The sequence below is a fragment of the Ochotona curzoniae genome, unplaced genomic scaffold (genome assembly GCF_017591425.1).
Source record: "Ochotona curzoniae isolate NIBS_2020 unplaced genomic scaffold, NIBS_Ocur_1.0 patch64, whole genome shotgun sequence".
Lineage (NCBI taxonomy): Eukaryota > Metazoa > Chordata > Mammalia > Lagomorpha > Ochotonidae > Ochotona > Ochotona curzoniae.
In genome coordinates, this window is record NW_024467044.1 from 97,501 (window position 1) to 122,351 (window position 24,851).

Here is a 24,851-nt window from a genome sequence, read left to right on the forward strand (position 1 = left end):
CCTAGCCACATGTGGATGTTAGCATTGAAACATGATTGGTTGAATTTGTTACAAATGTCAAATCACACTAAATTTGTAGTGTTACCTGAAAATTGATATAAAAATTTCAGAAACAATTTTGTATGGAATACTTAGTAAAATATAATTATTACACTTCAGTGTACATATGTAGTTAAACACATTAGTAAAATTAATTTATTTTCATATGATCTTAATGTGGCTAATGGAAAATTTTAAATTAGACCATGTGACTTGCATCATATGTCAACTAAAAAACACTAGTGTATAATCTTGTGACTAAAGTAGAATTGGCATCCCACAGAGCTGGTTAGAAATGCAGACATTCAGATACCATCTCAGACCCAAGGAAACATCATCTACATTGTAACAACATCCCCAGGTAACTGTGTGCACATTAAATTTTAAGAAGCACTTAAGTGTAACACCGGTTGTCAAAATAGCCTGTACATCAGAATTCCCTGGGGATTTAGTTAAAACATGTCTTGGATTTAGTCCCAGAGATTCTGATTTCATTGTTATTGTCTGGTCATCAGGATCATCTAAAAAATTGCACTTGATTAAACTGTGAGGCAGAAACTGGAAAACATGAGTCTGTTTTTATGCATTTACTAAGAAAGCTTCCACATCTAAATTTCTTAATATCCAAAGTGGTATTACATGAACAGAGTCAGTAGCTTTTAATGCTTCTGAGAAAAAAGGTATGATTTATGATAGAAGGCAGTTCTTACAGGAATATTCAATATTTGGCTTTTGGTCATATGTTATAAATATCAAGCACATTTCCCAAAAGGCTGAAAAAAAAACACAAAAACACAAACACCAAGTTAAACTCAGCTTTGTGTCCTCTTTCATACTTTTATGTTATTTTGAAAATATCCCTATCACTCATTTATCACATTGGAATTTTATTTAATTGTTGCTGCAGTTGTCAATCTTCACATTAAACTGTTAGCTCCATGAGGGAAATGACTAACTCTTCCATTATCTTAAAGCTTGAAGCAGTAACCAGTATTTAAAACTACTTCACCACTCCTGGTCATTTGCAGTCATCAATGCATATTCAACTCCCAGTGGCATAAAGCAGTATAAAAATGACCATATTATTTGTACACATAACTCAAAATATCATAAACCTTAATTTGTGAAACAATACTGGCATCCAAATACAATCATTAGAGACAGGTCTTTGCACATCTCAGCTTCATCTTGGTACTCCTTTCAGGTTGTTCTCTTCTCTTTTGTTAAGATGACTGCTGCAGTCAGTAGTCTCCTAATCATATGTATACAGAATATCCTTCCTAGAAGCCACAGCATATTTTTATATTTAATCGTCAGTTCTGAATCATGGGCCCATTTCTAAGCTACTCTCTGTTTCCTTGGAGCTAGAGATGGCACTAGTCCAAATCTAATCCATGTGAATAATCATAGAGTAATGGTGGCTTACCAAATAGACTACAGAATTCTGTCTCTAAAAGGAAAGTCTGTGGCTGCTGAGGAAAGCAACAACAGAAAGAAAAACAACACACATAAAATCCAAAAGCAAGGAAGCTGAAATACTGTGGCATAGATATTATATATACTTTTAACACACTTAATATCTATATTAATATTATATATTTTGTGTAAAATATGTCAGTATTTCTACTTTACTTTTGAACTTCGCTTTGCTTTACTTTAATGCATTTTATGCATTATACATGAAAATGACTCTATTCATGTTGAATTCCTAATGCAAATGTATTTCCTAATTCCTCATCAGAAAATTGACACTTAGATAAATCATGGCCTTCCAGTCTCTTTCATGCCAATTGATTTTGATTTGAAAGCTCAATTCTCATTTAATAAATGGTTTACCATGAAGAGGATAAAAACCAGTTTCAGGGGAAACTCAAGTGTCATGTTTAGGATACATGAATTTGCCTTTGCTCTCAAAGGAAAATAGAAGTATCTATGTTTTGAAATTCATAATTAGCTGGCACCAAAGGAAAGATACTCTTTAACCCTACCTGCCCCCCTCTCATTGCTCAAATTAGAATACACCGATTCTTCATTGCTTTGGCCATTAATGTAGCCTAATTTTCCTTTTTAGTTCTTCAAGGAATTGACTATTTTCTAAAAATCCAAAGGTCACTGTGCAAACTGGTAGCACTCTGCAATGTTCTGAAGGTTTTATGTTTATTTGTGTTTGTTTACTGTAACCTCAGTGCATTTTAAGATGAACTTCATTTTCAGCCTTATAAAATGCCCACTATGTGTCTGTATACACATGCATGAGTGTATGTATGATATAAGAAATCATAAACACTAAAAAGATATCAGCATATTTCCTCATTAAGAGGAAAACCTGGTTCCTGTTCCCATGAAGCTTAAGATACTAACAAAAAGTCTTTTCCTTATTTTGTACTGTGTAATACTTAACTGAAAGAGGGAAAAGAACTACCAATTCAATTATATTTGGTATCACCTTCCTATGCTGGGGACCCATGTCTTCTGAGAATGATACAAATGCAAAAGGTACAAATGATACAAATGCTCCCAAGAGGTCTATGGCTTATGTATGAGAATCTGACTTCTTCACATACATCCAAATGCTGAAGAATTTTTTTTCTTAATTGTAAAGTCAGAGAGGAGGAGAGACAGAAAGGAAGATCTTTCATCTGCTGATTCACTCCCAAAGCAGCCACAATGGCCAGACCTGCACCCATCTGAAACCAGAAGCCTGGAACTTATTCCAGGAATCCCATGTGAGTGCAGGGTTCCAAGGCTTTGGGCCATTCCCAACTACATTCCCAGGCTACAAGCAGAGAGCTGGATGGGAAGCAGGGCCTTTGGGTTTAGTGCCCTTATGGGATCCTGTTGCTTGCAAGGCAAGGACTTTTTTGCAAATCACTATTTGCATTCCTAGGATAGAATTGAAGTCTGCCTTCTGGCACAGCATTTCATTTTGTTACCAACTGTGAGACAGCCTGACACAGTAGTAAAATAAACTCTGGAAAAAGAGAAACCTGAGTCTAATTGGTTTGACCTTCAATAAGCCTTTACCTTTCCATTTCTAGAACAGAGAAAAGTCATACTGCTTGAGACATGGTGAGCCTAAAGTTGACTGCTGGCCATGAAAGCCCCTAGCAATTCCCTGACAAATTATAAATTAATTAGAGCTGAATATCATTATAATTCTTAATGTGTTCTGTTTTCAGATCTGTGGTAAATTTTACAAAGACATCTTTTAAAAAATAAAGAAACATACAAGTGGTATTCATTTAGTTTCATTTCACTTCCTCCTTTAGATAATTTACTTGTTTCTGGCATTAGTGGTCTCATTTGGCACCTATAATGCTGTGAAAGCTGAAGAGAGCAATGAAGCAAAAAATCTCCAACTTGCAATAACAAGGCTTAAGGCGAAAATAAGCTGTGTATTTCTCAAAATATTGTGCAAAAAACAAAGTGCTCCAAAGGAGGTGGTGGACCATGTGAATGATGTGTATGTTACAGAGAACATCTCTGCTCATACTCTCTCTGACCTGAGCAACTCTCAAGATGTCCTCAAGGATAATGAAGTAGGTAACGGCACCGAGAGAAACACCATGACTGAAAATGAGAAGCTGTCACTTATCCCCAGTCCCAGTGGCTCAGAAACGGTGCCGATTGCCTCCGGAGAATCGGATATAGAGAATCTAGATAATAAGGAAATTCAGAGCAAGTCTGGTGATGGAGACAGCAAAGAGGTAAGAGAGTTTAGTATCTTGATCACTTGTTGTTGATTGATAGTGTTGTTTAGGAACAGTTAACTCAGGGTTGCAATTTCAGTCAGAAACTGCATTTAGTCCTAACTGCTACTTCTAGCTTTGGTGGAGTGCCTATGATAAAGTTAATTAAGATGTTTAAGTTTTGCTCTTTTAGTATATAAATGAATTAAAATTCCTTTGGGGGGATAGAAGCTTAAAAATACATCAAAATTCAACATTGTGTAGAAAAATGCTAAATAAATAGTAGGAGTTTATGAAATAGTTTGAAATTTTATAAATTAATAAGCTGATAATATGTGATGTTGAGAAGCACATTTAAGCAAGCTATGCAAGCAGCATAGCATCTCAGCGGGAAGTGTAATTTAATGGAGAACTAAGCCTACAGAGACCATTCAGCCTGTGAGCTTCCTGCTGTGGATCTCATTGTGGAAACCTCACAGACCACTCAAGATCAGGGGAATGGCAGGAAGTGTCTGTTCCCAGGTATTCAGTATCTCTGGCACAATGACTTAATGACAGTTCACTATGTAATGCTAAAGTGAACCCCAAGTATATTTCATTGACACTCACTGTGCGTAATACCAAAATATTTGACAAAATAATTACAGTTGCCTCTTTTTAATTCTATACAGATATTTCCTTCCTTTTAAAGAAATTTACTGATTTTCTTCCAAACATTTTAGTACATTTATTTTGATTTTGCTTGAGCTAGAAAACAGCATATATATACAATGGAATACTGCTCATCCTTTAAAAGAATAAAGTCTTGTCTTTTTCAACTAAATGTATGAAATTGGAAACTATACTATTTGGTGAAATAAACCAGGCCCAAATGATAAATACCGTGTTTGCTCTGTGAATGAGATTAGCATCTGGGATTTGATTATTGTGTAGAGCCTTTGAACATACTCCTGAAGAACAGTAGGCCTTTCAGTTAGCTATGGCTTGAATGTTAAGTCTATGGTTGTGAAATGAAATGAGAATAAGCTGTAGTATAAAAATTAGGAAAAATTAAGGAATAGAGGGTTAGAACTTTCATGTCATGAAGTTCATTCACTTTATTCATTCATATAAATAAATGCCTTTGAACAAAAATATTACATTGCTGTTATAGATTTTGGAATCTTAATGATTTTAAAGGATGGTTTAAAATATATCCTTTTTTCTCAGTGAGGTGAAATAAATCATTTTGAGAACATAAATTTAGATAAAATAAAAGCATGACACTAACATTACTGCCACACATAAAATACAAAGGCCACCTCTTTCTACCAGCCTTGAACTTCAGTATGAGGCAAAAAACAGAAGTGGTTGTTTTCCATATAGTTTCTTTCTGTAGGACTGGGACCACTTTCGTAAACTTGTGATTTGTTCTAGACCTAAAGAACTGCATTGTCAGTTCCATCTTATAGCAGCACACGTAAGACTAGATTACAGCTCATAATTGCTATAGTCACAGTTATTTTACTTGGAATGACCTTAAAATAATTTTCTGGAACTGCAGCTCAACCATGGAATTGGCCAATGTTCCTTTAGACATGATGTAGTTCTTTTTATGCCTAAGTATATTACTTCTGAAAATGAAATGAACTTACCTTACAGTGAGAAATATTAGTATTTTAATGACAACTTTTTATGGGAACTAACATTTTAGAAATTAAAGCAGTCTAGCTCATCTGAATGCAGCACAGTGGATATTGCCATCTCTGAGGAAGAAGAAATGTGCTATGAACGTGAGAAGGCAAAGCATCTAAAAAATGGTAAGAAAAAAAGTCTTTGGTAAATATTGCTGAAATCAGACAAAATTTCCATGAATCTAAATAATCTTAGATTTTTAAATGTTTGACTAATGAATACACACACTGCATGTAGGCATACACGTCTGTCCTCATAGACACTTAAAGCAGTGTCAGTAATCCCCAGGAAAAGACAGAAAGGGCCTATGTCCCATAGCCTATTACAGTAGCCAGAATAGTTCACTGGTATCAGCCAGGCTGAGTTATCCTCCCTTACACCACTAATCATCCTCTTTGATTCAGATACCCAACAGAAGAATCCAGGATAAACCTTGTAAGATTATAGGAAAAAATTAAACTAGTGTGTATGTGATCTTAGAAAGATAACCTCGCCAAAAAGTATATCCTAAAATAATACTGTTGATATTATCACACTTCATTAAATAAACTCAGATTTTGATTGATAAAGTTAATGTAAATGTTGTCTAAGTGGAACAGTCTGTAGTCTAGGTAAAAGCTGCATTGATCCCAAAACATACTTTTCATTCTATAAGAAAATATTGTGTAATCTTATATTATGTTCATATTTTGTTAAAAGTGTGATTTAGGAGTAAAACAAAATATTGTTAAATCAGGATCAAAGTTTGCCTTGATTTAACCTGTAATTTTTTGTTTGGTTGTTTGTTATTTTTTGAACCTGTCATTGATACTGTCTCAACCCAGATGTTTCGAAGAATGGAACTTGCATTATTTTTAACATATTGTTTACCCAATACTATGTCATTCAATTAATTCCATAATGTTGTATATTGATACTGAGGTCTTGTTGGGGCTTTTAACTGACCGGATCTTTACTCTGTTAGCCCTACCTTCAGACCAGAGAAGGTCTCCCCAAGAGGCTACTGAACTTATCTGGACAATAAGACGCTGAACTTTATGCTAGGCATGTGTTTGCAAGGAATGAATCTCAACTGAACTTGAACTATGGTTATGCAACAAGGTGGAGGAATCCACCATGGGGGGAGGGGTATGGGAGGGGAGGGGGGAATCCCCAGCGCCTATAAAACTGCACCACAATGTAAACAACAATAAAATTAAAAAAAAAATCCACATTGTGTGTGTCTAGAAATGAAATACAGTGTATTTAGACTTAACAAATTGGGATCAATATTTAAAATACCTCTAATACACTTCCTAACATTTTCCTAGGAAAACAATCTGTGCTGGTAACATGTTAATACATTCCATGTGAATGTTTAGGAATGTATATGACTTCACTCAGTTGCCTTATACATTAGAGAGGCAAAACCTGCATCTCTGACTTATAATTGAAGTTGGTTTCTTTGTAAGATTAAGACATGACTATAGATTTGATCACTTAGAACCACAGGAAAAAGATCAAAATGGTAATTGTTGAGTACTCAAATTCAGAATAAGAAATTTTTCTTAGTAGTCTACCTTCAGGACTTCTGCATCCTCTAAGATAAGAACAGAATCACATTCATGTTTTTCAGATTAGAGATGTAAAATTTAACACTAGGCAGAATTCTAAAATGAAAAATCTAAAAATTGGACCTTAAATTCCATTAGCTCAATTTCTCCTCTACAACCACCTCCTCTTCTACCATTGCCCTGCCTCTTTCTCCTTCTCCTCCTGCTCCTCATAGTTTGCCTGCTTGTCATATGATTTTGAAGCCTTATCATTTGCCAATCTTCTTGACCAGAGATAGAGTTCAGCCCCATATGAAAGTACTTCACAGTTCAGGATGCCTCCTTTATTAGTCTCAGTCAGAAGTGCCGCTTCCCTGCCACCACAGGAATGAAGTCAGAGCAATCCAATTGGCTTAATTTAGATTTCAGCTCTTTAACATCTTATGAGTGTTTTTTTTTTTTTTTTAAGTAGGAATGCTCACCAAGTCATGTACGTTTTCTGGGTTAATGTTCATGTACTCTACCAAAATGTTACAATCAGAAGATGTTATGTGGGCACCTTTTTTTTCTTCCTGTAGGGATGGAGGATAAATTTTAATCTCAGGATATTCCTCAGTGGAATTGATGTTCTAAGACTGTTTCCTCCTTTTCTACAAAACCCCCAGTTTCTCCATAGTGATTGCATGGTCACAGGAGAAAAAAATCTCAAGTGTTTGCTAATCAGAGATCACTTATTAGAATCTGTAGATAAATAATTGTGGAAGAACATGTTGTAAAGTTTGACATATTGATTTCTTAGTCAATTTTCTAGATATCAGTTCATATTGATTTTATTCTTGTCAGGTTGCAGACAAAGGTCTTCCCTTGGCCAAATCAGTAGACTCTCCAGGAAAGGCAGAATTTGGCAGAACCTAAGGAAAACTTGCTGCAAGATAGTTGAAAACAATTGGTTCAAGTGTTTCATTGGACTTGTGACTCTGTTCAGTACAGGTACCCTGGTAAGTGAGCGTTCATGGTGAGTGATACTGCTATATTGAACAGTGTGTCACAACACTCTTAATTGAAATGGTCACCATTTCAGCACACCTAGCAAAGTGCAACATTTTGTATCCTGCGGATTTTGATTTTAGGAAGTATATATCACTTGCTCTTAGACAGTCTACACGTGCATCATTCAGTGCTGAATTTAGTGTTGCTATTAAAATTTAACATCAAAATATTAAGGAAGTAATATAGTTTAATAGTATATGGGCTACAGTGGTAAAAAGAACCAAAAATAGATAAGCTGATTCTGTTTGCTTTCAATGAAATGCTATTTGTTAAACATTTTTTTTGTAGTTTGGACATCCAAAATTCTGCTGTCTTTTTTTAGTACTTTTGTACTCACCCCCAAAACAGAGAATTATCAAATGTATTAGGGGGCTTTGAACTACAATTGAACTTATGCCCAATCTTTAAAGTTATTCAACCAATTTTTGTACACATGTTAAAACTTTGTTAAAATATTATTTGTCATAACAAAAGATTAATGGAAAAAAGAGCTAGTGCCTAAGATGAGTGCTTAATTATACTTCAGTATAGGATCCAATGGGAAGCTGTGCAGCTGTTTTAAACAATACAGAAGCTACCTGCACGCTGCCTTTGTCACACCACAAATAATGGTGGTAATTGAAGAAAGTCATAACACAAATTATATGCTTGGTGCATTTAACAAGGGAAAGAAACAGAATATATATTTTGATTTGGTTGTGTTTTTATAAAGGATAACAGAGAAACATACAGAAGAATAGTAGTGTGTGAGACACATGGAGCAAAGTCATTGTTGCTAAGTAGGCTTTGCCCTGGGTGAGTTTTTAGAGTAAATATGTAATAAGTGGCCTTTAACATATAAATGCCGAATGTCCCCTGCATGTATAGCTTGAATGATTACTCACAAAACCATTAGGCTTGGATAGCTGTCACTTGGATTGAGAATTGGAGCAATATTTTCCACAGATATTTTCCTACTCAGCGTGAATGGTACATGTATTTCCATTACCATAAATTAGTCTATTCCACTTTTATACTTAATTAGAAAATAGAGTTAAGCAGTGTTGATTTTCCTCATTTGTTACAGTGCCAGGTTCCTAGCAAGGTCAAATATCCCTGAAAATCTGATAACTCCTTCCTTTTCTTATTGGCCTAAGAAAGACAAAATTTGAATAACACAATTTCATTTTTTAAGTTAGTGGAAGATATTTAACATCCTCAAAAGCCCTATTCTGGGACCTATGAGCTCATAATCCCACTTAGGATGGAAAGATGGGGAAGTACAAATACGTAAAAGTAGATTTGCCAGATTCTCTGTACTTTGTCTTTCTCTGCTACAGAGCTTTTTAGTGTCCCATTGTCTTCATATGAGTCAAACAGAAATCTGAAGCCAACACACACTTTAGAGCAGTTTCTGGCACTAGAACCTGCTAAAAAATAACAAGGATACAGGAATCCCTGAACAAACAGACTGCATCAGTATTGTCAAGGGTGAGGCTGGTGCTGTGGTGCATCACCTGAAGCACTAACATCCCATATGGGTGTCAGTTAAAGTACTGGATGCTCTCTTTCTGATCCTGTTCCCTGCTAAAGTGCGAAGGAAAAGCATCAGAAAATGGCCAAAGTCCCTAGGCTTATAACCACATGGAGTCCTTGATGAAGTTCCTGCCTCCTGGTTTCAGCCTGGCCCACCATGGAGTGAACTAGCAGATAGAAAAGCAATCTCTCTCTTCTCCTCTTTCTAACACTGCCTTTCAAATACTTAAAAATCTAATATATAATCACATATATGTAAGTCTGTGTATACATATGTATAGATATACACATGTATGTGTGTGTGAGATTTGATTTGGTTTTAGCCCACTGAATCTGATTTCAGGTTTCTAAAATCAAGAACATAAGGATGAATATTTATGTGGTTTGAAGATTACAGCAGTGATAATGTGGAGTTCCCCTTGGGATACACTTCCAGGCATACTCTGTCATTTTCTGAATGAATATGCTACTTGTGTTCCAAGTCTTGTTGGCATATATGCCTTCTTCTTTAGCAAACTTAATTCTATCATAAGGAAATTTGGCTCCAGTTATTCTTGTGGTTGCTAGGAAAGAAAGCGAAAGAAGACCTTAAAGAAATGTATTTTTTTTTTTAAAAAAAGTATACTTTCCTCACTAAAAGTATTTTAATGTCCTCAAGCAAAGCTAGCTTCAGTCCTAAAGTTGTAGGAAATGTGAGGAGTCAAACTGCTGCCCAGGGTCCCATGCTGAGTGTAGATGCAGTTAGCATTTGTGTGTCTGTGCCATTCAACACGAACTGAAGTTTGTTCCTCTGAGAGTACAGCTTTGCCTCTTGAGTGAGATAGCTTTTGTTTGGCAAAGATAGTGCTCCAGATGGGGTTGGGGTTAGTCATGTGTTATCAGATGACTTTCACTGTTGCTGTGGAATGGGTATATTTTTGTGGTAAATAAAATTAACTATTCAGTACCTCCTGACACGTTGGGTGCAGTGTCAATGTTTGTCGTTTCTGATGTTCCCATCTACTTCGTTCTTATTTATATAGTAAAAAAACAAAATTACTATGTGTAATTATCAGCCATGGAAAGTATGTGTTAAATAGTTGCACCATCCTGGTTTTTCTTGTAAATCTCTTCTCTATTAAAATTGTCTTTTAATATTTTGATGGTGTATTCTGTGCATAAATGTGTACTGTGATATTCACCTTATCATTCTGAAATTTTCATCTTTAGTTATATGTCTTGTCTGATTTGATGTTAGATTCTATTAGACCTTATGGAGTAAATGTTTTTGTTTTCTGTATAACGTCCTTTATGATGTTAGACCCCATTTCATTTTCACTGATGGCTTTAAGAAAGGATGGTTTTGAAAAATTTATACACAACTTTTCTAGTTGTGCACAGCGGGAGCATTGCCTGCTGAAAGGCAATCCATTTATGCCAATTCAGGCAAAAATCTTTGCATATCTTTTATAATTTCCTGCATTGTATATCTGCTCAATTAATAAAGAAAATAATAAAACAGGAAACAGCATGGTAAAACAGCATGTTAAGCTGCTGCTTGCAACTCTGCTTCCAATTCAGAAAGCAGCTACAAATGACCCACATGCCTGCAACCTTGTCACCTGTGGAGAATGCAACGGAGTTTCTGGATCCTGCCTTCAGCCTGGTCTAGCCATGAAGGTTGCAGCCATTTAGGGAATGAATCAAGGAGTGCAAGATCTGTCTCTCCCCCATCTAGCCCTTCCTTATTCTGCCTTTAAATAAACAAGTACTTCCAAAAAATTAATTTATTTTAAAAACTTGATCATTCACTAGATTCTGCTTCTGTAGACATTTTCCCTTTATAATCAGTTTGATTAAATGTTAGCATCTCTACCGTTATTTTCTGTCTACTGTTACTTTACAGTAGGGTTTTGAGAATCCCTTCGTTTTTTGAATTAGATTTTTAAATCCTTATTTACTTTTTCTCCTTGAAAATACTTGATTGTGAAATTGGACTTGAGCCCGTTGGTACTTTATGATCTCTATTGAGTTGGAGTGAATGATATTACTGTTTTGAATGAGATGATTAGACTTTACATATACCACAGTAAAATTAAGAGTCCTCTGATAAAACTGAGAAGGTTTGCACAATTATTTTATTTAGCATTCACCAATTTCCTGTTGGTTTCCTGATTATTCCTGCAGCAAAAGAAGCTATTGGCATTTTCTGGTAATAGCTGTAAGGATCTCTGAACACATACTGTTTTTAAATCTTTCATCCTGTATTGGGAAGTAGCTTATGTCTGTGGGTTGACCACCTCAAATGACTAGACTAGTACCAATTAATGCTATAGGCATGAGAACCAGAAATGATAATTAGCAACTCTATAATCCAAGCCAAATGAAAAAAATTCCTTTAGACTACAGACTGTGACACTGTTCATCAGCTGCTTATTGTGGACAGTTCCATTCTTTCAAAGAGCTTTTAGAAATTCTGGGTACATTAATCCTGAGAGATTCTTTTTTAACTCACAGGCTTTTGAAGATATATACATTGACCAGAAAAAAACTATCAAAATTTTACTAGAATATGCTGACATGATCTTCACTTACATATTCATTCTGGAAATGCTTCTAAAGTGGATGGCATATGGTTTTAAAGCCTATTTTTCTAACAACTGGTACAAACTGGACTTCATGGTTGTTGTTGTACGTATTTCAAACAAGTATCTAAAATGCCACATCTTAAATATATTTTAACTTACTACCTTCTGTACATTTCAGTAACCAAAATTTCATCTTTTCTTCACTTAAATATTGATCTTGTTCTTCTAAAAGAGTATTGTATTGACTATGAAATCACAATTAATAGGTTTCATAAAGTCTAAAAATATTAGCAACCTAAAATTCTTATATTCTGTTGGCTTGAGTTTTAAATCATGTCTACAAAATGGCATTGTCATAACCAGTACTATGCTGATCTATGCCTACTAATAAGTATGGGTAATATTTTAACATCTTGATAATAACTTGTAGAAAGCTATAAGAAAATTATGTCATTAAAATCAACTTAGGAGGACAAATATTTAATAAATTCAAAGTTTATCTTACATGTCATTTTAATTCTGATGTTGCTAACTCTTTTTTTATATATATTTAGGTATTTTGTCTTAGCTTAATAGGCAAAACTCGAGAAGAGCTAAAACCACTTACTTCCATTAAATTCCTACGGGCACTCAGAGTTCTATCTCAATTTGAAAGAATGAAGGTAAGATAAAAATTCCTGAAGTGATCTATATTTTTTACTAAGTGTTATTGTCTTCTCATGTGTACATTTAACATCAACACATTGAAAGTGTTATATTGCAGTCTTAAAGACAGAGGAAGATGTTAATTTTACTTTTTGAGGCTTAAGGACCATTACTGCTAAGATATGAAAACTAATTAAGTAAGTAAAAAAAATCAGAAAGCTAATAATAGACAAATAAAACATAACTGATAAAATATATTGGAGACATTTATACGTGAATATTTTAACCAATATATAGATATTAATGTATTTGTCTCAGTTTTAGGAACATATATATCAGAAAATGAAAACTTGATCAAGTAGCTACCTTTAAAAACTAGAAGAATACACACAAAGTAATTACTCAATGAAAGGAAAGTTTTGGTTTTAAGATATACCTACTTTTATTAAAGTCGTACATCAAAACTTAATTCTTACAAATCTCATGTTAAGGATTATTCTGACCACTATGAAGAAAATGAGTAGACCACACCATGTAAAGCAGTTTATGCAGTCTCTTTGATTCTTCCCTACTTTTTTGACTGTCCTTGAGCAAACCCTTTCTATATATAAACTCCTCAAGTCAGTTCTTGATCTGATGTCTTAGTTTATGAGCTTTCTAGATAATCTCATATGTACACACCACTTGATTATTTTTCTTACTCAAGCAATAAAAGGTTAAATCAGTGAAATACTTACTCTGGAGTTTACACCAGAGTTACCTTTGATTTATTAATAGCACAAAGACTTTGAAAATCTCTTAAGTTTTAGTGTATATTTTAATTAACATTGAATTTCTATTTAGATCATCACGATATTGCCATGTGGGCTATTAAATCTTTAGATATGATCTTTTCAAGTTCTTCTGAATGATATTGCATCCGTTGCTGTTTCCAGTTTGGAAATTAAAATAGTTTTTGCTTGCCTTAAGTTTATATGTTTATTTTCTTATATGCCAGGTTGTTGTGAGAGCTTTAATAAAAACTACTTTACCAGCTTTGAATGTATTTCTGGTCTGCCTTCTGATCTGGCTGATATTTAGTATCATGGGAGTGCACTTATTTGCTGGAAAATTTTATGAATGCATTGATCCAATAAGTGGAGAAAGGTTTCCTGTATCCGAAGTCATGAATAAGACTCAATGTGAGAGCCTTGTTTTTAATGAATCCATGCCATGGGAAAATGCAAAAGTAAACTTTGATAATGTTGGAAACGGTTTCCTTTCACTGCTTCAAGTAGTAAGTGCTATTTTTAATTTTTTTTTGACAGTAGCTTTTTCATATGTATTACTGGTTGAGCATAAAGAACTAAATTCAGATTATTATTACATTTTTATGCAATTTTTAAATACTTTAGCAAATATTAACTCTTGCCCTGTTGGGAGAAGTAGATAGATGTGAAGCTTCAATTTACATAGGAAAAAGCAGTTGCTGGCCAAACTTACTGTGCCATCAATGACCAAGTAATAGCATCACAAACCTGAGATATCACTTTTTTCCTGTTTATTGCCTTGAGGAATGACTAATATGTTACACTGTACCTTTAAAATTTAGAGGTACACCATTTATCTCTTGATCACATAGAATACTACAGGTGTACAAGCTCTAGATGGCTGGAATGCCCTATTGTATACCATCTTAAAAATGTTATTTACCTTCAATAAACTAAGCATTTGAAATAACTAAAGGCAAATGGCTGGTTAACTCAGTTGGTTAGAGTGTGGTGCAAATAAAATAACTAAAGGCCTGGTGCAGGAGCTCAATGGCTAAAGTCCTTGCCTTGCATGTGCAGGGATCCCATATGGGCACTGGTTATAATACCAGCGACTTCACTTCATATCCAGCTCTCTGCTTGTGGCAGTCAAGGACAGCCCAAAGCCTTGGAACCCTGCACTTGTGTGGGGAACCCAGAAGAGACTCAAGTTTCTGGCTCCAAATCAGTAGAGCTCTGGCTAATCTTGGGAAGTGAAACATCAGAAGGAAGATCTTCCTCTCTGTCTCTCCTCCTTTCTGTATATCTGACTTCCCTCCCCCACCAAAAATAATAAGAAATAAGAAATAACATAGTAACAGATGTATTAAAGATCTTAATTATTTTATAATTTATGTATGTAGTATTTACTATCAAATGGTTTAATATATTAACAACAAATTGAATTTTCATTTGTATTTACCGTGAAGCATATATTTCCATAGGAATTAAACACATGTGGTTTGTTTTCACAGGCAACATTTAATGGATGGATCACTATTATGAACTCAGCAGTTGATTCTGTGGGTGTAAGTACAATATAGCTTCAGAACTTTTGTCTTATTTCAAGCAAAGTCATTTTGAAATTCAAGCACAGGACAGAAGCAATACCCAAGCTTAGATTGAGTATATCATGGGAAACTGAATGCTCTCAGAAGTATAGAACTGTATCTAGGGTCACTTGGCTAGTTAGTAAATTTGTATCAATGTCCACACCAGTGGAATAAAATAAGAGGGAAGCCGACATCCTCTGCTTTGATAGTTTATAGCCCTGGTCCATATAGTTGTGGAACGATAGTCTTTCTACTTTTTGCTTGGTGAATACTGTAGTGTATAATTTACCTTATAACCAGTATAATAATACTACTGGTTAATATACTGGTTAATATAATAATACTACCATAGTAATAATACTGGTTATAAGGTAAATTCAAAATAACTTACCACAAAAACTGAAAGGAATGAGGGGAGAAAGAAAAGGAGACGGAGAGTGATAGTATGTTCTTACAATTGTATCTGTGACATACATGAAATCTAGTCCCTTTATAATAAGACAAAATAAAAAGCAAATCAGTACTATTCTTTGAAGAACAGAAAAGACATCACCTCAAATAGCATTGTTTTATCTCCTTGTAATAAATTGTTTATAAATCTTGTGCTTTAAAAACTCAGAATTTATATTTTACTTCTTTAAAATTATCTTTCAGATAAATATGCAGCCTAGTTTTGAATATAGTATCTACATGTATTGCTACTTCATCATCTTTATTATGTTTGGACTATTTCTCCCTTTGAGTGTGCTGATTAGTGTGATTGTGGTCAATTTCAACAAACATAAAATAAAGATAAGTATAAATATTTTTTGATCATCAATGCCTGAGGAAATGAAACAATTTATAAAAATGCCCTGTTTCAAATAATTGGTTTAGGATTTGGCTTAATGTATTTCTTTGATTTTTGCTAAGAAAAATTACTAGTGTTTTTGCACTGTTGAACGTTGCTGAAATGTTCATCTTTCTATTACTTTCGACATTCACAGCATTATAAGCAAGTTTAAAAGAACAAAAGTGAACGTTTATGTATAAGCATATTATAGCTAATGATGTGTTTAAAATAAGTGATGTTTTCATGAATCTAAATAAATATGTAAAGAGCTTTAAAAAATTCTTATTATTTTGGCTAGCCCTTTAAGCTAAAAGCAACTTGCACAGCTTTGTAAATTAGAGTAGCTCTTTCTGCTTAAAGTACAGAAACTTATAAATCCACATCGGATGGCATAACTGCAAGTTTTTTTAACTCGACAACAGAGTTCAGAGAACAACCTGTTTTTGCCGCCATTGCTATTGAGACTGCCTGAAGGATCTCCACAAATACAAAGGCCTCAAAAAAAATTTGTGTTCATTTGAATGAGACATAAACTCTATAAAATATAGGCAAGCCTTCTGAAACAGCCAAGGGAAGAATAGTTTAATTTTAAAATGCCACGTTTAGCCATGTCATCAAATGTTAATTCTGAAAAGAAGGTTGTATAGCACTGAATTCCCAATGATCTGCAGAGGGTCAAGAGTCCAGTGTTAAAAAATGATTTTCATTGGATATTCCTGCTACCAAGGGACTTCAAAATCCAGAACAGGTTTTTGAACTTTACTTATTGATACCTATTGATTTTAAGTGACTATGTTACTACAACCAGGTTGGCATGAACAGGGTTGGAAAGGGGGCCATATGTAACTGAGTAAATAAAATTAAGACAGGCACAAGATAAAGAGGAAAGCTTCTTTCTCTGAGAAAGGGGGTTGACTTAGAAGTGTCACTCCCTCAGTCTTTTACTGAAATTCTTGGTGAGTCAATACCTAGGAATTGATCTGGCACAAACATTGATAGCCACGGCTCATGTTAACCACCCAAAGGTTGATGATCAGAAAACAAGCATAAAGGTATGAGCCAAGTACAGAAGCTAGTACATGACTGTCTCCAAGATATCTTTTTTTTTTTAAGATTTTTAAATGTTATTATTGGAAAGGTAGATACACAGAGGGAGGGAGAGACACAGAGAAAGATCTTCCATCTGCTGTTTCACTCCCCAAGTGGCCACAATGGCCAGAGCTGAACCGATCCAAAGCTAGGAGCCAGGAGCTTCCTCCAGGTCTCCCATGCAGGTGCAAGAACCCAAGGCTTTGGGTCATCGTTGACTGCTTTTCCAGGCCAAAAGCAGGGAGTGGGATGGACAGAGAAGCTGAGGTATGAACCAGGACCCATATGGGATTCCAGTGCATGTCAAGCAAGGACTTTCATTAGTATACTGCTGCACCTTGCCCACCAGAATATCTTAAAACACAAAGTCCTATAGCTTTGGACCATTGCCCAGCTGTTGGCCTTAATCTGCAGGCCTCGATTTTGGTCTTAGAATTTTGTCCACTCACAGGCCATACCAGCGGAGTTTGACCCCAGTCTCTGACACCTCCAGACACAGTCTGCTCTGCTCTTCTATTTCAAGTCACAGTGTTATTTTTTACAAACAAGTGCGTGTGACAAACAAGTACTGACTGATGATGGCAGTAGCAATTCTTAATTCCTAGAATAATATGACATTGTATACAATGTGTATTGGTAAGATAGTAAAATTATCACTAAAAATATATAGATGTGACCAATTATATTTTTTATTAATTAAAAAGCACAAATTAGCTTACCCTTTTGCTTAATGTCTCCCCACCCACCCACATTTCCCTTTTGTCCCTCCCTCTTTAGAAAGAAGGAGCCTTTAATAGATTAAAAAATGAAAATAGGGTTGATTACTCAAAAGAATCAAAAGTACATAGAGATAAATAAGGCTTATTGAACGTCACACATAGCTAGCACATATTCTCATGTGTTTCTTATAGATTATGAAGCAGAAGTCAGTCATATTCAAATAAGATTTAGCCTATTACAGCTAAACATTTCTTAAAAATTAGATCAATAACTGACAAGTTTTCTAAACTATGCATCAGTACAGAGGAGATTGGGGTTAGATGTAATTTTAATATTTTTTTTCTTTCATTTCTTTACCAGGGAGGCTCAAACATCTTTGTAACCGCAACACAAAAGAAACAGTACCGTGAGCTAAAGAAGCTGATGTGTGATGACTCTCAAAGACCAGTGCCTCGTCCAGGAGTAAGAAAACATCAAGATCTTTTTAAAGATTTATTTGGTTTTATTTGTGAGGCAGAGTTACAGAGAAAGGAGACAAGCGCACACACACACACACACACACACACACACACAGAATACCTTCCATCTACTGAGTCACTCCCCAGATGGCCTCAAAGGCCGGAGCTGGACCTATCTGGAAGCAGGACCAGAGCTTCAGGAGTCTCTTAAGAGACTCTGACTCTCCATAGTGCATGCAGGTCACCTGGACCATTCTTCATTGCCTTCCCAGGCCACAGGCAGAGGAGCTGGATGGGAAGTGGAATAGTCAGGACCCAAACTAGCTGATAGGTATGCTGACTCCCACAGCTGGAGGTTTAACGTGCTATGCCATATCACTGGAAGTAAAAAGATTTTTTTGCAGTTAACATATTATTTATACATTGTCTTTTCAAATTAAAATGTTTTTAAACTTCTTAACAAATGCTTTGAAGCAGAGTGGGTAATTAGGTTTCTCCTTGTGATGCCCATATCAAGATACGTGCTTCAAGTAGAGCTCCCCCAATTCTCATCCAGTTTCTTGTATGGTTTCCTCCTGGGAGTCACTAGATGATTTCCCAAGTAATTGGGTCCCTTCCAACCACATTGAAGACCCAGATGGAACTTTGAAATCCTGCCTTTGGCCTGGCCTAGCCCATGTTGTTGTTTGCATGCTGGAAGATTAAACATTGTTCTGTTACCTGCCTTATTAAAATAAAATGAAAACATGTAAGTAAAAATTAACAAGTAATTTTAAACTATTAACAAAAAATTTATAAACTATTACACCTGTTTTCTTTACCTACAGAACAAGTTCCAAGGATTAATTTTTGACTTGGTAACAAGCCAAGTTTTCAATGTCATCATTATAGTTCTGATATGTTTCCAAGTAATAACCTTTATGATACAAAGTGATGGACAGAGTGCACAAATGCAAACTGCTATCTACTGGATTAACTCAATTTTCGTTATGCTGTATACTGTGGAATGCGTTCTGAAGCTCATCTCTTTTGTTTGTCACTATTTCACCATTGTGTGGAACATTTTTGATTTCATGGTAGTCATTTTCTCCATTACAGGTAAGATATTGTCTAGTCAAGTTTTCACTTGTTGGTATGGGCAAATTACATTTTAATGCTTTCTATTAAGACTAGGGTCGGGGAAGCAGAGGGTGCTGCGAGTGTACAAGGGAGGGTTGTCTGAATGGTAATTAGGGTTCATAGGGCTACATTATGGAAGCAAAACTAAATTGAGATATGTGGGATAAGGAAAGAGCAAAGCAAAATTGTAACAAACTGTTGTGTATGGAGAGGATTTTGTTGTTTTTGTTTATTTTCAAAGTTAGAGTCACTTAATCAGAGAGCTGGAAAAAGAAATTGGAGTCAGAAAGTTGCTTGAGTTTATGATTTCAGAAAGTATTCTGTATTTGTGTCCAGAATGTGGCCATAGATGTGGACAACTAGATTTAAGGAGCTAAGCAATGGTAGGAAATAATATAGTTGAATTGCATCTTCTAAAAAAAGTTATAAACTTACTTTACTTTTATAAAAATGATAGGAAGGAGAAGTGATTGGAAATCACATGACGAAATAAAAATTGTATTTACTTCCATGTTTCTACTTTGAGACATACAGAGGAAGAGAGTATGAGTTGCCTACCCTTGAGTTTTGGAAGGAGAGTGGTGATCTCCAAGTAGAGTCATATTTTAGATAAGTTCATAAAAAACAAGGTGCTGAGTATGGAGAGAAATTTACAATTAAAGGAAGGCCCTTCTTCTATAGTGAGAGCATTTGAAAGACAGAGAAGAAATGGAAATGGAGGTCAGAGTGGAGGACTATTAAGGCACCATGAAGATGAGGATACAGGTGATGGAAAGCATCAGAAAAATGTCATCCTAAGCAGTGACCAAGCTTAATAGAAAACATGAGGCGTCATGCTTCCAGATGCAGCAAGCATACCCTTTCTTTTGCGTAATTTGCAGACTTCATCCTTGTACCACCTACGCATTCAAAATAAACCACATTTTCTCAAGCACCTCCAGAAAACATCTCTCATATCTCTTACAGGAATTGAGTATAATGTTTTCTTTTTAAACTGTTCCTCCCCTAATAACTCTAATACTTGCCTCATCTACCTACCATCACCACAAAGAGTTCTAAACAAAGAACTCACATATCCAAAGATCAGGAGGCCCAAATACTAGTTACAAATTATATTATAACCTATGAATCACTGGGTGCCAGACAATTTGGTAATCATATTTATCAATTAGGCCTTTCTGCCTGGCATTGTAATTATTTTAATTGCCTATCACTGTTTTCTGTAATATAAGGTTTTTGAGGACAAAAATCATATTTTTCACTTTTACATATTTAAATAATATCTGTTAGGCATTTGGTAAAAGACAAACTGCATAGAAGATCCTGATTCAAAAGCAATCAGAAAAAAAGTAGCAACTACTTTTTTTTTTACTATGGATTATTTATATTTGAGCTCCTGGATAAAACTAATAAAAAAAATAATGTACTATCCTTCTTTATGTATTCAGATACTCTGTGATTCCAGAAATGTATAATATATAATATCCTTATGATTATATGCTAGAATAATGGTTCAGATTTTACTGGACTTCTGATAGTTGATACAAGTAGTATTTCTGATTAGCAATAGAAAATTTCAGATAAGCAATAGAATATCATTCTTCAGAAAATGCAGGGGATTAATAAAGAATTAATAAAATACAGAAAGTCAACAAAATGTGTAGTGATGTATGTTCCTCCTAAACACAATTGAATGTGGGTAATTCTATTGCCTCTCTCATCTTGTCCCACGCCAAGGTCTGCTTCTGCCTGTGACTGTAGGACACTCACTCGTACCCTCCTCTCTTGTGCCCATGATACTTCTCTCACGGATTATCCACATCCTACGTCTTGGGAAAGGACCAAAGGTGTTTCATAATTTGATGCTCCCTCTGATTCTCTCACTTCCTGCCTTGTTGAACATCAGTCTTCTGATCTTCCTGGTTATGTTTGTCTATGCCATCTTTGGAATGTACAACTTTGCCTATGTTAAAAAGGAAGCTGGAATTAATGATGTGTCCAACTTTGAAACTTTTGGAAGCAGTATGCTTTGTCTCTTTCAAGTTACAATATTTGCTGGATGGGATGGGATGCTTAATGCAATTTTCAACAGTAAATGGTCTGACTGTGATCCTGATAAAATTAACCCTGGGACTGGGGTTCGGGGAGATTGTGGTAATCCCTCTGTTGGGATTTTTTATTTTGTCAGTTACATCCTCATATCATGGCTGATCATTGTAAATATGTATGTTGTGGTTATCATGGAGTTTTTAAACATTGCTTCTAAGAAAAAAAACAAAACCTTGAGTGAAGATGATTTTAGGAGGTTCTTTCAGGTATGGAATAGGTTTGATCCAGATAGGACCCAGTACCTAGATTCCAGCAAACTTTCAGATTTCGCAGCTTCTCTCGATCCTCCTCTTTACATGGCAAAACCCAACAAGGGCCAGCTCATCGCCATGGATCTTCCCATGGCTGTTGGAGACAGAATTCATTGCCTGGACATTTTACTTGCTTTTACCAACAGAGTGATGGGTAATGATATGAGGATGGACAAAGTCCTTTCAGAGATAGAAACGGGATTTCTGTTAGCTAACCCTTTTAAGATCACATATGAGCCAATCACAACTACGCTAAAACGAAAACAAGAGGCAGTTTCAGCAACCATTATTCAACGTGCTTATAAAAGTTACCGCTTAAGGCAAAATGAAAAAAACAGATCAGATATCCAGACGCTAAATGGTGACAGAGATCTTCAGCCTTCTAAAGAAGGTGACTGTTTTGATAAAGCCAAGGAAAAGTGAAATATTCAAGGACAGATTCAAACGTACTCATCACCTCTTGATCTTCATGTACCACAGAAATATTCAAAGCTCATCTCAGTCATTAAAAGAGATCAAGCAGAGATCTACTGTTTATAGCCTGAGAAAGTTAAAGTGTGTGTCCACATGACTCCTTGAAAATATACTTTTACCCTTATATGTTCATTCTAATCAATCTGTCAGTAAAGATAGCCTCTCAATGTTGCTGCAGTGTGTTGAAGTTGCATTTGACAATTCAGTGTTTGTCTCACCTGAACCATGTGGTGTACACTGCTGAAGGAGTAGCGAGGTTGTGATAGAGATGAACTGAACTGTGAGCTTCCTTGTGTTATATGTGTATGTATAGGTTAATACATATAATGTAACTATATTAAGACCTAATTAAAACAGTGAAATGTTATAGACCATTAAATCATATTTTTTGCTGATAAATGCCAGTGGCAGAAATGCAAAGACAGTTCTTTAGAAAGTGCCTTTTTTTTTTTTAACGAACACGAGGACTGTATAAGTTTATTTGAAGCCTTATTCTTTGTTCTTTTATTTTTTAGTTTGAGATTTGTGTTGTATTACTGATCCTGGGCTCATGGCTTATCATAAATTTGAACCTAAGATCCAGCTCTTTTTAAAGATGTTTTATAGGATGAGAAGCATATAAAGAAACCACAGTTATGACCTACATTTTCTCATTTTCTTTAATTTGCTTCTTTTAAAAAGCACATATCTGCTAAACTTATCATAGGTACTGTATTTTAAGTTCAAGCTTCACCTTATGAACATGTTTTTTTCTATTTATTTGTAATGCAATATTCAGTGAGAGCTGGTAAATGTAATAATATAAATTTGAACTATTGAGAGCTATCATTACGTCAAAGGATTTTCAGTGTCTTGACCATTCAGGAGATGTAGTTTTTTAAAAGTATTTTTCACTGCACTTTGTTTTTTCTTTGTACCTTCAAGAAAACAGTGTTCATTCAGGCTAAGAGGACCATGAATCAGAAGTTGGAAATGTAAGTCCATGCTTATTTATAATCAGTATAAAAGTTAATTTTCACTTATTTATCTTTCTAAATAATTTTAATTTATGTCACATACGTAATAACCATGTAAACCATTTTATATATTAAGTACTTCAAAATCCTAAAAAATGGTTTTCTTACTGCAATTGTCTTTTAAAATTGTCATAAATAATTATTTCACATTCATAAAATGAATTCACTTATATTCATGTAGTTTGAGATTCTGATATTTCTATGAAGATTGCTTTCAGTTGTCCATGAAGTCCTAAAGGATTCAAAATGAAAATCCATATGTTGATAACTTAAATAACAAGTTTAAATATGTTGTTATCATTTACATATTAGTAATTATATTTCATTATTAATGCATGATCTGGAGCCTTAATTACTGTAATCAAGTTCTGTTCCTCAGAAATTGAATAACCTTACCAAGATGCCTTTGGAGGAGTCACTCAGTAAATGTATTTCAGGTTTCTGGTCTTTCTAAAAATGTTCTTTTTCTTTCTCCTATTGCTCTCCATCATGTTCTGGGGACCAGCAAGGACTCAGTGTTACCTTGGCGACACAGTGACAGCTGGTGTTCTATCTAAACTTTGAATTTTCTATTTACTAGAAATACTTTAATGTGGAATGCTTCAAGTATTCAAACTGGGTTATAAGTTGGCTGCTTCTATAAATTCTATAAAGATCGCAAACTGGTTTTAATTTAAAACTAACTTTTACTTATAAATTGTATTTGCTTATAACCTTCTGAAAAGTATGTAAAGGATTATTTTTCACAAAGTCTTACAATATACTTTACATTTTAGATAGTGTAGAAAATGATAAGATAATAAAACAATCTGTTAACCACATTGGACTTTGCTTATGTTTTCTGTCTCTCTCTCTCTCTCTCTCTCTCTCTCTCTCTTTAGCTTAATAAATAAGCTAAAATAAATAAGCTTAATAAATAAGCTTAATAAATAAATTGGCAAGTGAATGGGATAGCAAAGTTCAAAATTGTAAACAGTTGTATACCCTTTGGGTCATTTAATTCTGTTAAATGTGGATAAACTTAGGAGAATATACTATGCATCTGGAAAATGCAAGATTCACTCATCAAAATCATAATAATTTTACTAGATTTATCTCAGACTTATCAAAATCTGCTTTATGCAAATTAATGTTAAGATTGAAATATGTTGTTACTGTTTATCTGTTTGCACTTCGTTAAAACTTTTCTTGTGTAATAAATATTGTATACTTGAAGTAGTTTTAAAATTATAGAATAGCTACTATTTCTATTTACAGCACTATTAGTGTGCTAACTATTTAACATGCATAAGACAGTGCTCAATCTCAGTTTATAGATTTTAAAAAATAGATTTGGAAATGTTACATTTGTTTTATGTGACATAGAACATATAAATGACAAAGCCACCTTAGAAAGTATCAAATAAAGTTAACTTCCAGAACTCTAATTCTCATTTCTCCTCTTCTCACGTGATCTTTGCAAGAAGGGTGAGAAGCAAGCATTCCTCTTCGCCTCTCTTCCTCCTGTCTCTCCTCACTCTCCCTTCTCTTTGGGGGCGGGGGGGAACGGGAGTAATTCATTTTAAATACAGAAAAAAATGCTTGAGAAAAGGCCAGGAACTTTTTTTTTCTTTTCAACATTTACTGAATGCTTGACATCAGAGATCTTTTCAAACCATATTTGCATATAAAGATAACTTACAGTGAAGAAATTAACAAATACAGGACAAAAGCAATACTGTTCAGCTGACG

General features: G+C 34.7%; 1 protein-coding gene across 1 annotated transcript in view; it reads left to right on the plus strand.

The window, feature by feature from the left end:
• LOC121168149 (sodium channel protein type 7 subunit alpha-like) overlaps positions 1–22,065 on the plus strand; it is a 53,366-nt gene extending 31,301 nt beyond the window's left edge. Inside the window, exons 14-24 of the mRNA XM_040997971.1 lie at positions 3,309–3,746; positions 5,422–5,527; positions 7,778–7,932; positions 11,996–12,169; positions 12,621–12,728; positions 13,709–13,987; positions 14,975–15,028; positions 15,707–15,844; positions 18,051–18,155; positions 18,979–19,249; positions 21,008–22,065. Coding sequence (XP_040853905.1) covers positions 3,309–3,746; positions 5,422–5,527; positions 7,778–7,932; positions 11,996–12,169; positions 12,621–12,728; positions 13,709–13,987; positions 14,975–15,028; positions 15,707–15,844; positions 18,051–18,155; positions 18,979–19,249; positions 21,008–22,053 — 2,874 coding nt within the window. The 3' untranslated portion in view covers positions 22,054–22,065. The remainder of the gene's footprint in view (positions 1–3,308; positions 3,747–5,421; positions 5,528–7,777; positions 7,933–11,995; positions 12,170–12,620; positions 12,729–13,708; positions 13,988–14,974; positions 15,029–15,706; positions 15,845–18,050; positions 18,156–18,978; positions 19,250–21,007) is intronic.
• The last annotated feature ends 2,786 nt before the right edge of the window (positions 22,066–24,851 follow it).